The 14719-nt window shown below is 53.3% G+C and overlaps 1 protein-coding gene and 1 long non-coding RNA gene across 2 annotated transcripts; both read left to right on the top strand.

Moving 5' to 3' along the window:
- The first annotated feature begins 5254 nt into the window (after positions 1-5254).
- LOC128801449 (keratin, type II cytoskeletal 4-like) lies at positions 5255-10869 on the top strand. Its single transcript, XM_053967328.1, has 9 exons — positions 5255-5829; positions 6542-6759; positions 7834-7894; positions 8280-8375; positions 8467-8631; positions 8852-8977; positions 9349-9569; positions 9771-9805; positions 9907-10869. The coding sequence occupies exons 1-9, from the start codon at positions 5311-5313 to the stop codon at positions 10158-10160; spliced, it is 1695 nt and encodes a 564-aa protein (XP_053823303.1). The 5' UTR covers positions 5255-5310; the 3' UTR covers positions 10161-10869.
- Positions 10870-11964: 1095 nt separating this feature from the next.
- LOC128801460 (uncharacterized) lies at positions 11965-14415 on the top strand. The gene is made up of 3 exons (XR_008435189.1): positions 11965-12219; positions 12906-13053; positions 14184-14415. It is a non-coding gene; the product is annotated as an uncharacterized LOC128801460 (long non-coding RNA).
- Positions 14416-14719: the final 304 nt, after the last annotated feature.

Raw genomic sequence — 14719 nt, 5'->3', positions numbered from 1 at the left:
TGGCTGCCCTCCACGCCCCCCCCCCCATTTTGGAGCGGCAGGGAGGGGGGGCAGCGGCCTAGTTTGGGGGTCTCGGCCCCCCCACTTGGTTTGGGGGTGTCAAGATGATGCCCTGGGGTATTTGGGCTGGTGGTGGTAGAGATTTGGGGGCATGGTGGGGGCTCGGAGCCGTTTTGGGGGGCTCAGAGCCCACGGGGGGGAAGGGGGACCCCCCCAAAATCGGCGCTGCCAGCGGAATTTGCGCCCCGTTAATCATTAACCCCTCGGGGCCCGGCCCAGGGGGGAGCGAGGCTTTGGGGCTGGGAGCAGATTTGGGGGTCCCTCCGTGGGCTGGGGGGGTGGCGGTGTCCACAGGGTCCGGGGGGGTTGACACAGCCCCTCCTTAAAAGAGGTGGTGGGATCAGCAGTGCCCCCCCCCGGGAGGGTTAAACTGGGGTCACCTCCCTGCACCCCCTTTCTTGCCCCCCCGTTTCAACTCCCCCCCTGATCCTACGTCCGTTTTTTTTTTTTTTTTTTTTTTTTTTTTTTTTGGGGGGGGGGGTCTCCCCGGGGGATCCCCCTGCTTTTTGGGGGGCGGGGGCTGGTTTGAGGGATCACAGATTCTTTGCGGGGGAGGGGTTTGAGGGGTTTGGGGACCCCCTCGAGGTCTCCCCCGCAGCCCTTAGACCCCCCCCGGCCGTCCGGGCCGGGTGATTTTGGGGTTCGCTGACGCTGGAGGGCGGCAGAGGAGCGGGAATGGCCCCTCGGGGGAGGCGGAATTTGGGGCCCCCGCGAGTTCGGGTGGGGTGAGTCGGGAATGGGGCGTCCCCGCCCGGGTACGACTCCACGGAGAATTTGGGGGCTGGGGGGCGGGAGCAGTGGTGTCAGGGGGCGGATCTGGGGGCGCGGGGGGGGGTCTGATGGGTTTAGAGGGGGTCAGGAGTGGGTCTGGGGGGGATCTGGAGGTTCCGGGGAGGGCCGGGGGGTGGGTTTGGGGGTGTCTGCGGTGGTCTAGAAGTAGATGGGGGGGGGGTCGAGGGCTGTGGGGGGTGTGGCCGGGCAGTGGGGTCTGGGGTCTCAGGTTGGCTTCGGGGGTGTGGGGGGATCCGGGTGGTTCTGGAGGGGTTGAGCCCCACGGACACTCCTGGTTGGAAACTGGGGGTCACGGAGACCCTGCAGGGAAACTGAGGAAGGGATGGTTTGTGGGGGGAGCTGGAGCCCTCAAGCTCGGTGGGACCCCCGGGATGTCACCTCATGTCACCCTCAGTGCCATCTGGACTCCGGGGAGTGGGAGAGGACCCCTCCCATGACCTCAGGGCCAGCATCCCCTGCTCGCTTCGCAGGAGGGGTGATGGAGGAAATGCGGGGGACCCTGCACTTTGGGGGTCCCCCTGTGTCTGAGGTCAGCCCCAGGGGGCTTGGGGGTTTGTGCCCCCCCCCCCCCCCCGATTTTTCTGCTAGGAAACCTGAACCCCCATTTCCACCACTGAGCGTCCATCCAAGCTCAGACCCCCCAAATCCACCTCCCGAATGGGCTTCTTCACCTCAAACCCCACCTCCCAATGGAGGGGATCCCCAAAATATGGGAGGTCAAACAGACACTTCCTGCCCCCAGATTTTCCTGGATCAGGGAGTCCTCAACCCCCATCTCTGTCTTTGTGGAACTCCCTCCACATGTCAGCCCCTCACAGATCCACCTCCTGAATGTGCTCCTTCACCCCAAAACCCACCTCCCCACGGTGGGGACCCCCGAAATCCAGGTGCTCATGTGGGCACCTCCTCACAGAGATGTGTCCAGGGTGTTTGTGGGGGGTCTCTGCCCCACAGCAGGGTATCCCTGCCCCGTACTGGGGGCTGGTCCCTCGGTTGCCACCCGGGTGGGGTTTTGGGGTGCAGTGACAAGCTGGGGCCTGTCGGGGCAATTAACTTCCGTAATTAGCGTCGGGAGGAGCTGCCCGAACTCTTGGTACTTTCACACGCACACCCCTGCACTCCTCCCCTCCCAGCACCCCAAACCTCCTCCCGCTCCCGAGCATTCCCCCCTGAGACTCTGCACCCCCAGACCCGGCACATTTTGAGTCAGTGTTGCCTTTTTAATTGGGGTGAGATGTGGAGTGAGCCCAGGAGCTGGGGAACCCCCAGGAAGGGGGACTGGGGTGGCCTGGGGTGTGCTCTCGTTTTTGGGAGCCGTTCCGGCCCTTTAGAGGGTGTTCTGCGTTTGGGATCCCAAGGGTCTGGGGAGGGAGGGATGGAGGGTGGGGGAGGGATGGGTACAGGGATACCCTGGGGTGCAGCCCACCTCTTTCCCACCCCCAGGAATTTGGGGATGGGGTGATGCTGCTCCTGGGGGGCCTACTGGGTCCACCCCCCCCAGTCCCAATGCTTTTCCCTCAAAAACATGGGATCTCCCCCCACCTTAAGCACCTGCCCCGACCCTTTTAACGCTGAATTCACCCCATTTTGGTGTCCTTGTTTGCCCCCCATGTGGGAAGAAACAGGGGCACCTGGGTGTCCAGTGGGTCTTTATTCCCATGGGATATTCACATGGATTCCTGTGGGGCCCCCAGGGTCGGCCCTACCCCTGCCTGGGGCCCACCCCCACCCTGTGACCCCCAGAAGGGTCTTCACCCCCTCACAGGGATCATGGGGGGCTGTCAAGTCCAAGGGGGTGCTCCTTCCTGGGGCTGCCTCCCCGATGATCCCAATCCTCCTTCCCTGGGATCTGTTTCCCAGTGCCAGGGCTGAGATGAGCTTTCCCTTTGGCTGGGCAGGATGTGGGGTCCCTCCCCTGGGCAGTGGGACAGCAGGAGAGGTGACACCAATGGCATCCCAACAGGAATGAGAGTCAGCCCACCCCTGGGGGTTGTGACTCCTGGCATCAGGGGGTGCCATGAGCTCCCTGCTGCCAGCTCTGCTCCCGCCATGGATCCCGGGGCGCCCGGGGCTCCTGGCAGTGCCAGGGTGCCGCCTGTCTTCTGCAACACCTGCTTTGATCTCCCGGGAATCCATCTTGTTGTTCCAGCCGTCACCGTTCCTGCTCCCAGCCCTGCAATTTCCCAGGTGGTGGCTGCCAGCGGAGCAGCCAGGAGTTTCCGGATCTGAGGTTTTCCCAGTGGAACCCAGTCCCAGCACAGGTTTGGGGTGAATGCAGCTCTATTTGGGCTCTGGTTCTGCTACACGTTTCCCTGGTTGGGACTGCTGGGCACCCGTGCTGGAGGTCCTGGCTCCCAAGGGACACACGGGGAAGCTGGGATGTTGGGGTGCTGGGTGGGTGATGGTGGCCAGTGTTGGGTGGGTGACAGTGGCCAAGACTGAGCAGTCTTGGCCCAAAGTCCAACGTTTGGTAGGTGATGGTGGCCAACACTGAGTGGGGATGGCCCTCCACGTTAGGGTGGATGGGTGCCAGTGTGTAAGGTGGGCGATGGTGGACAACAGGGGGTGAGGGGTGGTGGCCAACACTGCTTGGGTGGATGGTGGCGCCAGTGCTGGGTGGTGATGTTGCCCAGTGTAGGGGGTTGATGGTAGCCAGCACTGGGTGAATGATGGTGGCCAACACTGGTTGGGTGACAGTGGCCAACACCGGTTGGGTGACAGTGGCCAACACTGGTTGGGTGACAGTGGCCAACCTTGGGCCCTTGGCTTTGCTCCTGATACATTCCCATCCGGCAAGTGCTGGAGCATCTGAGATGCTCCACCTTGGAGTTCAGGAAGGATTTGGGAAGTGATCCCATGTACCAGTGAGGTGTCTTTACCCCTTGGTGGCAGGGTGGGGCAGGGCTTTGCTGGCCCAGCAGCTGCTTGGGCAGGTGCTGGGCTGGCCGCAGGGCAGCAGCTGGGGCAGGAGCTGGTGCTGGAGCCACCCTGGGAACTCCTGGCAGGAATGCTCTCCGCCCGGGCTCCAACAGGTTCATTTGGTTTTGGGGCTGATCTGCCGGTTGCGTAAGGTGAGGAGATGCAGCCACCGCCTCCTTCCATCGGTTCAAACCGCTTCTCTTCTCCAGCTGGAAAACTGGGGAACCCCGGAGGGTGTGAGAGGGTTTCCAGGTGGGATTGGGGCATGCAGGATGCGCATTGTCCAAGGGGAGCATCAACTTCCCTGTTCCCTGCACTGCAAATCCCCTGGGGCTGAAAATCCTGGAGCTTCAGGAATCCCCAGTGAGATTCAGGAGGAAACACCGGGACATGCACCCAGACCTAGATTTATATCTTTTCAGTGGAAAAAAAGCTGGGGTGAACAGTCTTGGAGCTGAAACTGGTTCCACAAACCTCTCCCAATGAATGAGATAATCCAGAGCTGGATCTTATTGGCAGTGTGGGGTTAGGGGGAAGTTTTGGGGCTTTTTATTTGTTTTAACAGTGGGATAAACCAGGATGCTCAATGGAGGCAGCTCAACACCTCATTTAATTAGAAATTTAAAGCAATTAAGCAATTAAATTGCGTTGTTTTAACAATGGGGTAGGCTGGGAGTGGCTTTGCTGAATACCACGTGCTGTGGAGGGACTGGAGACCCACAAGGACCCTCAGGAAATGCTGCAAAATCCCTGGAAGGTTCCTCAGAGGAGGGATGTGATCCCCTGTCAAAGCTGTGGGTCAGGGAACAGTCTTGACCCTGCTGGGGTGTGTCTCAACACAGATATATTGGGATATTTCAGTCTCTGCAAATCCCAGTGTGTCCCGCCCAGCTCAACCCATCACTCAGAGGAATCCAGAATGACTTCAAAACCCTTTCAGAAGGTTTAAGAAGATTTTAAAATCACCTTTATTGACATAAAAGTAGTTTTAGAGCCCTGCCCAATGCTAATGCTCCCAGTTGTGAAACACTTTGGACAACCCACGTCACCCCTCCTCGGAGCAGGAGGTTGAAACTGAGTGCATCTGAGGGTGTGCCTGGGAGCCTGGATTTTTGTTGGAATTCAGTGAACCCAGCCACTGGTGTCAGGCTGAAAATGACAGATTTAGCTAAAACAAGGGTTTCCCTCGAGGGCGTGATGCATCAGAGAGTTCATGGGGCTTTGGCCATGGCCCAGGGAATTTGGGTTGGAGTTCGGTTCCAACACCAACAATACTTTTGTTTTTCTTTGCTCTCTGGGGAATGTTTGCAGGCAGGTCATGGTTGTGGCAAAGTGAGGAGGGCATCCTTTCAAACCTGAAAACAATGAAGAGAATGAAACAATCCCCAAAAAATGACATCTCCACTCCCCCCTGGCACCGACCAACTCCCTGTGCCCATAAAAAGGGGGACCCAGCAGCTCCTGCCACAGGACTTGTCTCTTCTCGCCTCCCAAGCTTCAGCCTCAGCCTTTTGCTCAGAGTTTTGGGGACTCTTCACCATGTCTCGCCAGTCCTGTGCTCTTGGGAAGGGGTTCAGCTCCAGCTCTGTGTGTTTCGGGAGCAAGAACAAGGTCATGTTTGGCTCCGTGCCCCGTGGAGGATGCCGGGGATCTGGTGGTGCTGGTGGCTTCAGCAGCAGGAGCCTCTATTCCCTGGGGGGCAGTAAAAGCACCTCCCTGGGAGGATTTGGGGGGGCTGGTGGTGCCTGCAGAGGCTTCGGTGGCCAAGGAGGCTTTGGCTTTGGGGCCGGAGCAGGATTTGGAGGCGGCTATGGTGCAGGGTGCTTTGGTGGCGGCCCTGGCAGTGGCTTTGGTGGCTTTGGTGGAGGATTTGATGGTGGCATGGGGGGCCAGGGCTTCCCCCCATGCCCCCCGGGCGGCATCAGGGAGGTGACCATCAACCAGAGCCTGCTGGCCCCCCTCAATCTGGAGATTGACCCCGAGATCCAGAAAGTTCGGACACAGGAGCGGGAGGAAATCAAGAAACTCAACGACAAATTTGCCTCCTTCATCGACAAGGTTTGGAGGGGCTTCACTCCAGGATCGGCTCTGGAGGGTGGGAATGACCAGGAGATGCTCATCCAGGGGCACCCAGAGCTGCAGTTGCCCAGATCATCATAAACTGAAGGTGTTTGGGGCTGTTTTTAAGGGGAAAATGGGCTATTTTAAGGGGAACATTGGGCTACTTTGAAGGAACAGGTGAATTTTTTTTAGTGTTTGGGGCTATTTTTAATGGGATTTTGGGTGCTTTAGGCTACTTTTAAAGAGAAGATGTGATTTCAGGTGACTTGAGCTATTTTAAAGCAGAAGGTGGGATTTTTTGGGGAATATTTTTAAGGAGATGTTGGGATTTGGGTGTTTTGGACTATTTTTAAGGAGAAGATGGGATACGTAGTGATTTAGGCTTTTTTTAAGGAGATGATCAGACTTTTTTGATATTTTGTTCTATTTTGAAGACGTTGGGAGTTTTTTGACTATTTTGAACAAGAAGATGCCAAACCCATGAAGTTCATTGTGTTTCTCCTGTTGAGAGGCTCCAGAATTGGGAAGGGGACGTGACCCTCTTTTGCCCACTCACCCCATCCACTGTGGTCCTACCTGTCCTATAGGACTGGGGAGTTATCACACATTAAATGGGAATAAAATATGGAAAACACATGGGGGGAAAAAGAAAATCAGAAAAACGATGGGGTTTTGAAGGGAGATTTTGACTCTTTCCCCACCTGTTTAGGTCCGGTTCCTGGAGCAGCAGAACCGAGTCCTGGAGACCAAGTGGAAGCTGCTGCAGGAGCAGGGTGGTACAGGAACAGGCGGCAGGAACCTGGACCCGTTCTTTGAGACCTACATCAGTGGGCTGAGGAAGCAGTTGGATTGTCTCTCCAGTGAGAAGCACCAGCTGGAGACAGAGCTGAAGAGCTTCCAGGACATGGTGGAGGACTTCAAGACAAAGTAGGTTGCTTGGGGTGTCTGATGGTGAATAAACTCACTTCAAACAGACATAAAAAAGAGAAATCATGATAATAATTATCAGTATTGATTTATTCCCCCTGTGGTTAGAAAATGTAAAATGTTTTGGGAAAAGTGAGTTTGGATGAAAAGTGGGGCTTTTTCAAGGTATTTCTCAACTTTTCTCAGATTTTCTCAATATATTGCTCAAATTGTGCTTCTTCCTGAAGGAGGATCCTCCACTCTTTGTCTTCCTCAAGAAGGAATTCCTTAAGAGTCATTAAGAATAATTAAGAATTAATTAATCAGTTGCTAAACCCAGCTGTAATTTCCTTACGGACTTCGTCATGATTCCTTCATATAATATCATTCAGGATTTGAGGATTTCTGTGGAAGGTTGACATGAAGTAAAAAAAAAAAAAAAAAAAGAAAGGAAACATAAAGATTATTTTCCTGCTGTTATTTATTATAATATATAATTTATTTTAGTCTATAAATATGAAGATAAAATTTGTCCAGTTGGAAAAAGCAGAACAAAGACTGGAGAAATGAATCCACTTGGGGAATTACAAAAAACAGTGGGCAAGGAAGTCTGGGAATCGTGGGAATCCACAAGACCTGGGATCAACCAGAGGTTGCTGGGTGAAAATTGTCTTTATGTTTGGACATGAACATCTGGAAAATTTGGGTCCATTTGGGATTCTGGGGTGTCCTATGCAGGGCCAGGAACTGAACTCGATGATCCCTGTAAGCCCCTTCCAAATCAGGAGATTCCATGATACTTGTGAGGAGCTGAAGGTTCTTGGATCTCGTAGAAGGAACTTGGAGTGCTGCAAGCACCAGGACTCCCTTTAGCAGAGCCTGAATTCCTCTTTCCAGGCTTTCCTCGCCCAGGCGCTGGAAGTGCAGGAGCCAGGGCTTGTCCTGAAAAGCAAAGTGCAATTCCCTGTCCATAAATCTCCCTCATGGCAGATCTATTTTTGCCGGGTTTATGAGTCTGAGGCCAACAATGTTCATTAGTCTGAGCCGGAGCCAAAACAAGCAGCCAGATTCCATCTCCCTCCTTCCCATCCACAGGTACGAGGAGGAGATAAACAAAAGGACGGCAGCTGAGAACGAATTTGTGCTCCTGAAGAAGGTCAAGTCCTTGTTTTTTTTCTAAAGAGACTCCAGGAAAGCTGGAGAGGGACTTGGGATGAGGGCCTGGAGTGACAGGACAAGGGGGAAGAGCTTCCCACTGCCAGAGGGCAGGGATAGATGGGATATTGGGCAGGAATTCTTCCCTGTGAGGTTAGGGAGGCCCTGGAATGGATTTCCAAGAGAAGCTGTGACTGCCTGACCCCTGGAAGTGTCCCAGGCCAGGTTGAACGGGGCTTGGAGCAGCCTGGAAGAGTGGAAGGTGTCCCTGCCCATGGAAGGGGGTGGAATTACATTTAAAGTCCCTTCCAACCCAGACGGTTTCATGAACTTTTAGATTAACTGGTGTGTGCCGAGCAGGTTTTCTCATCCCATCTCTGCTGCAGGATGTGGATGGAGCCTACATGACCAAGGTGGAACTCCAGGGAAAACTGGATTCTTTGTCAGATGAGATCAACTTCCTCAAGTGTCTTTACGAGGCAGTGAGTACTCTGGGGCACCGGGATGGGGGAGGATTGTGGCACCATAAGGAAGTTCTGGAAGGGCTAAATCCGGGTTGGGTGTCACCTGCAGGAGCTGTCCCAGATGCAGCAGCAAGTGTCTGACACCTCGGTGGTGCTGTCCATGGACAACAACCGGAACCTGGACCTGGACAGCATCATCGCCGAGGTGAAGGCGCAGTACGAGGAGATCGCCAACCGCAGCCGCGCCGAGGCCGAGTCCTGGTACCGGTGCAAGGTGAGGGTGGCACACACTGCTGGGGCTCTCCAGTGTCCAAGGGGGTGGGAGAGCTACTGGTGGCAGCTCAGGCCATGGCAAGATCTGGAACGTTGCTGGTGCTGGTCCATCCAGAGTGGACCTGGCACAGACTTGCTCTCCTTGGCTTCCCTACGGTGACGCGGGAGCAGCTGTGAGGTCACAGTGGACTCAACATGCTCCTCCTGCTTCATCCCACCAGTATGAGGAGCTGCAGGCAACCGCGGGCAAGCATGGCGACAGCCTCAAGGACACCAAGATTGAGATCTCAGAGCTCAACCGCATGATCCAGAGGATCCGGGCTGAGATCGACAGTGTGAAGAAGCAGGTGGGTGTTATGTTTTTTTGAGCAATGGGGAGGACCTCTTGGTCATGCCTTTTAGAACTTTCCTGAAGGGAAATAAGTGTGGTGGGAATTGTTGGGCGTGGGAGGGACCTGGGAATGGCTGAGCCTGAGTGGCTGTGGCACATGTTGCCCAGAGAAGTTATGGATGCTCCATCCATGGAAGTGTCCAAGGCCAGGTAGGACGTGGCTTGGAGCAACCTGGGATAGTGGAAGGTGTCCCTGTGCATGCTCCAGATCATCTTTAAGGTCCTGTCCAACCCACACCGTTACATGTTTCTCTGATCTGGGATTATGGTTTCATCTCTCACTGGCTGCCCCCACCCCACTCATCCTGCCCATGTCTTACCCTCCAGTGCGAGACTCTTCAGACGTCAATTGCGGATGCGGAGCAGCGCGGGGAGGTGGCTCTCAAGGATGCAAGGGACAAACTGGCCGAGCTGGAGACAGCCCTGCAAAAAGCCAAGGCTGACATGGCCCGGCAGCTCCGAGAATACCAGGAGCTCATGAACGTCAAACTAGCCTTGGACGTGGAGATTGCAACCTACAGGAAGCTGCTGGAGGGCGAGGAGTGCAGGTGGGTGGGATGCAGCAAGAATTCCAGTGTATCCTGATCAATCAATGGGAAAAATGTGTACCATCATAAACATTAATGGCGTTGTCATGAGCTGTGGACCATGGTCCTGTGGCTGTGTCAGTGGACCAATCCTGACTTTATGGAGTTGGACCACTCCGGATGCTCTGGCTGGATTTGACATTCCAACTCTTTTCCTTGCAGGATGTCTGGAGAGTGCCAGAGCTCTGTCAGCATCTGTAAGTACTGTTCCCACTGGAGTGTGGCGGGCTGGGATTCGTGCTCCCAAACTTCTTGGTGGTATCAGAGGTAACCTGGTGCCTTTTGTTCCTCTCTGCAGCTGTGGTGGGCGGCAGCAGCTCCGTGGGAGGTGGATATGGCAGCGGATTGTGCCTTGGAGGAGGAGGAATTGGCTTTGGAAGCGGGAAAGGCAGCTGCAGCACGGGCGGTGCTGGTTTATGCTTCAGCCTGGGAGGGGGTGGATTTGGTGCTGGGGGTGGATTTGGCTCCCTGGGTGGGGGATCTAACTCAGTGGTGGTGGGAGGATCTGGCACCATCCTGAAGAACAGCGGCCCCACCAACTGGAGGGCATAGGAAAGGGATCAACCCCCCCGGCATCCAGAGGAGAAAGGAAGCAAATTGCACAATGACCCCCCGATGACCACTGAGTGATGGGCACTGATGGCCCTTAAACCATCACTCAAACTGTGGCTAGGAGACAAACATGGCCAAATCCACCTGGTAAGGACTGAGATTCCCAACAGCAGCCGAGAACAGCTCAATCCCTTGTGCTCCCCTCCAGCTGATGGACATCAAGGTGCCTAGCTCTCCTCTGGGAGCGGGACCTGCCCATTCATGGGGAGCCCCAAACCTGACTGGGATGAGCCCAGCACCCTCCAAGCAAGAGGCGCCCGAGCACAAGCAGAAGTTGGGATGGATCCGAGCGCAGCTCCCAGTGCGGAGGGAAGCCTCGGCTTCTCTCAAGCTCTTGTGCTGGATCCAGCCGTGGTGCAACTTTAATCAGCGTCACTCATCAGCCGCAGCTCGAGCTCCAAAACAGGAATTTCCTCCTGGTGCCTTGGCCCAACTGAAGATGTTTCTCACCCAACTGACTTTCAGTTTGCTTTTTCTCCCCAAGTTTCACTCGTGCTGTTGTAAAATGTTTATTTTTACTCAGGATTCACCTTTTCCTTGGGACCATGGGAACAATCATGTGTGTTTGCTTAAGCCTTTCTCCTTGGCATGTGCCATCCCCCAATAAACACAAGAGGCAGAAACCTGGTGTGGTTTTCTCCCCGACCAAGAGTTTCATGTTGTAACAAGTCTCATCTTCTGATGAGATCTGAAAACATTTCCTGACTTTCTCCTGCCCTTTGAAGTCTGAATTTAAAGGAACTCAGGTGAAGGGGCAACCGGGTCTTCTCTCACCAGTCTCTGTCTCCAAAAATGTGGAAAGTTTGTGAGTTTTGCAGAATAAGGAGGGTCTCAGCGGCGAGGCTGAAGGGACGTGGGGTGCAGAGTGACAGTGACACAGTCAGGGATGTCTTTGGTGACAGCCCTGAGAATGAGCCCACTCCTAGCAGAGAGAAAGAGGCAGCCCCTGGATCCTCCTGTGTGTCCTGCAGGATCTCCAGACGTGGCAGAGATTGTTGTTCCACCATTGTCCCCACCGGATCTGAGCAGACTTTCAGACTCTGTGGATTTTAGGAGACTCTTCCCTTCCTCCTTCTCTTCCTAAGCCCTTTCCATGCTGGAATTAGCCAGTTTGGATGTTCCCCAGCTATCCCACCTCTCCCTGGCCGCTGTGCCTGACCACACAACTGCCCACCCTGTCTTCCAAGGTGGCTCCAGGACTGCGGTGCCACAGCTGGAGCTCCCAGGAAACTCTTTGCACAACTCCAAGTGCTTTAGGAGCATCCTACCATGGTTGGTGTGGGAGAAGGAAGAGCAGTCATCACCCCTCAAAATAATTTGGAGCTAATTCCTTGGTATCCATTATTTTGGAGATGGCCCTGCAGCTTTTCCTACTGTCTGGACTCACCAAGGATACATGAATTGCTCTTAAGGCATCTCCAAAGGGTAACTGAGACCATGGGAAGAGCAAGACCTTCCCCCCCTACTCCATCAAACCCCACCTCTCCCCAAAAGCAGAGTATTTGGATAAATTTCGATCCCCAAACTCCTGCTGTGGTTTGATCTCTTGCTCAGGAGTCCTTGAATCACATCCCTGGCCAACCACAGACTGTGCTTGGGGTGACTCATCCCATTTCTCCCGTGTTCCATTCTGAGCTGGTAAAGGCTGAAGACATCCAGTACCAGCAGTGACAGGCAGAATGTCACAATGGAATGTCACAATGCTGCCAGCACGGGCTTGTCACTGCTTGGGTGGGGACATGGTTTGAGCGATGGTTAAACATTCAGGGAGTTGTAAAAGTGACCTGAAGTGGTGTTGAATGAAAAGGCATTGACTTCCCTCCGAGTCACCCCAATCCAAACTCGCTTCCAGCAGTGACTCCTGCCTGAGGAGAGACAAAGGGCTTCTCCAGGAGCACAAAGGCCGTCGCTAAAACAAACATCCTTACAAATCCCTCCCTTTTTATTCCTGAGATCACACCAGCAATTAGGGAAAAATTATCCCAGGCCAGACACAGAGGTAATATAATTCCTGCCTCTGGTTGGAGGAGAGACAATGTTTTCCATGGTCTGAAAATAGGACTGGATTCATCAGGGTTTGTCCCTGCCCATGGCAGGGGATGGACCAAGATGAACTTTAAGGTCCTTTCCAGCCCAAACCATTCCATGATTCTGTGATTTCATGGTTTCCTCTCAGTTATTCAAGACCTGTTTATTTTTACAGCATCTTGGAACAGTTTGGGTGGGAAGTGACTGCTGAAGCTCATTTTCCTTCACTGGGGGCTCCATGAGAGCTGTGGAGGGACTTGGAAAGGGCCTGAAATGATGGGCTAAGGGGTGATGGCTTCCAGCTGGAAGAGGGCAGGATTAGATGGGATATCAGGAAAGAATTCCTCCCTGTGAGGGTGGTGAGGTCCTGGAATGGATTTTCTGGAAAAGCTGTGGCTGCTGCATCCCTGGAAATGCCCAAGTCCAGGTTGGATGGGGCTTGGAGCAGTGTGGTCTACTGGAAGGTGTCCCTGCCCATAGCAGGGGTGGGATGGGATGATCTTTCCACTCCTTTCCCACCCAAGCCATTCCAGCTCTGCCCATCATGTTTGAACTGGGAGGTGATATCGACACCCAAATCCCAGTTCGATTTCCTAAGCTTGGCTGGAGTCATGGCCATGACTCAACGCCCTGTGTTATCTCTCCATGGGCGCTCAGGGCTCTGCCGTTTGCTGACTCGGGAACTCTTCTCCCCTGGGAACAGGAGAACTTTCAGATCGTGTCATCCCGCCCACAGAAGGAGAAAAAAATCCCAACAAAAATCCCCCAGGAAAGCGTAACCAGAGGTTTGATAACACTGAGGGAGGTGGGTCTTGCCTGGGCTGTTGGGGGACAGTGCCTCAGCCCCCATTTTTATTGTCTGTGTATTGATTTCTTGTCTATTTTTTGATTTATTGCCTATAAAAACTTCTGTGCAACCCCCAACCCCTCCCTTCCTTTGCTCTCACAGTGAGATTTTGATATTATATATATTTATTTTTTTCAAAAGTAGGACTTGATGGTCTTGAAGGTCTTTTCCAGCCTTAACAATTCTGTGTTTCCATGATTTTTCTTAGCCTTATCTATCCCTCCCAAGCCACCTCCTTGAGTCCTCCCAGACCCACACAGGTCCCGGAGGTGGGAAAAACACAGGGAATGTCATGTTTTCCAGTGGAAATGCCAGTTCAGCTGCATGTCCGGGTCCCAAGGCACTTTTGGAAATGGGTGTCTGGGTGATATTTTCAGAGGTATTTAAACATCTGATACTACCAGAAGTTGCTGGTGTGGATTTTCCAGAAGCTCTTAATTAACATGTGTCCTGTGAGAAATCCGAGACCTGCACCAGATGGCTGCCAGCACAGTTAGGTGCCTCCAGAGCTGTGGGTTTGGACTTCAATATGGCCTAGGTGGCTTTAAAATGTTGAAAAGTAACAGCGAAATCTATTTTTTTCTATTAAAAAAGAAAATGAGACTAATTGCAGCTTGATAAGCAAAGCAAAAGGGTGGATCTGTGATGGATTTTTGGATTAAATGACTTACAGAGTCAGCCTGAATCATTCCATGATTCTGTGAAGGGTGGTGCATGCCCGCTCCCTGGAAATGTCCAAGGCCAGGTTGGATGGGGCTTGGAGCCACCTGGGATAGTGGAAGGTGTCCCTGCCCATGGCAGGCGGTACAGTGAGATGGGCTTTAAGGTCCTTTTTAACTCAAACCATTCTGGAATTCTGTGACAGATCATAGTCTGAATCCATCCTCAGCTGGGGATCGGGACTGGAGAATTTCAACAAACTCCTGCCTTTCTAAAATCTACATTTGCCAAAGATATATTTGCATATAAACACCAAAATAAGTGAAACAGCTGAAAAGAATGGTGATTCCTCCAAGCCCTGTGCTCTCCAGATTTTCACATCTCTATAAATGACTTGAGCTCTATTAATTGCATTTAAATTGTTCCAGGGCTTGTGATGTGGACAGCAAGGTTTGGGATCCCTCCTCCCATTGCGTTCTCGGGGCTATCCCTCCATCTTCCTGCACATCCCACCGTGGCAGCCAGTGCCTGGCATCTCCTGAAGCTTTCAGAAAATCCTACGCAGGTTTCCCAGATAGGATATTTCCTCACCAGTGCTGAGAATATCTTGGCATGAAGACAGTGGGACATGCTTTAGTCCAACAATAAATGAATTTCCAGTGCCAGCACCAGCGTCTCGTCACCGGTGAGGTTTTATTTATCAAGAAGGTGCAGAGCCTCATCAAAATGCAATTTGCTGAGCCCTGGCTGTAGATTGAGAAACTCAATTCTCCAAGCCAAAGGCAATTTTCCAAGTAAAAAGAAGGCTGAGGGTGTAACTTAGGTGTGTTTTGGGAATTGTGAAAGCCATGCTACAACTTGGCATGAATCGCAGTGCTTGCCTGCAATGGGGTTTTGGAGTGAGAGATTTAAAGATAAACACAAGCAGGGAAAAATCCCCAGTGGATGAAAGGTGGAAAAAAAA

Source organism: Vidua chalybeata, chromosome 30, assembly GCF_026979565.1.
Source record: "Vidua chalybeata isolate OUT-0048 chromosome 30, bVidCha1 merged haplotype, whole genome shotgun sequence".
Lineage (NCBI taxonomy): Eukaryota > Metazoa > Chordata > Aves > Passeriformes > Viduidae > Vidua > Vidua chalybeata.
This window is presented reverse-complemented; position numbering and strand designations above follow the sequence as displayed.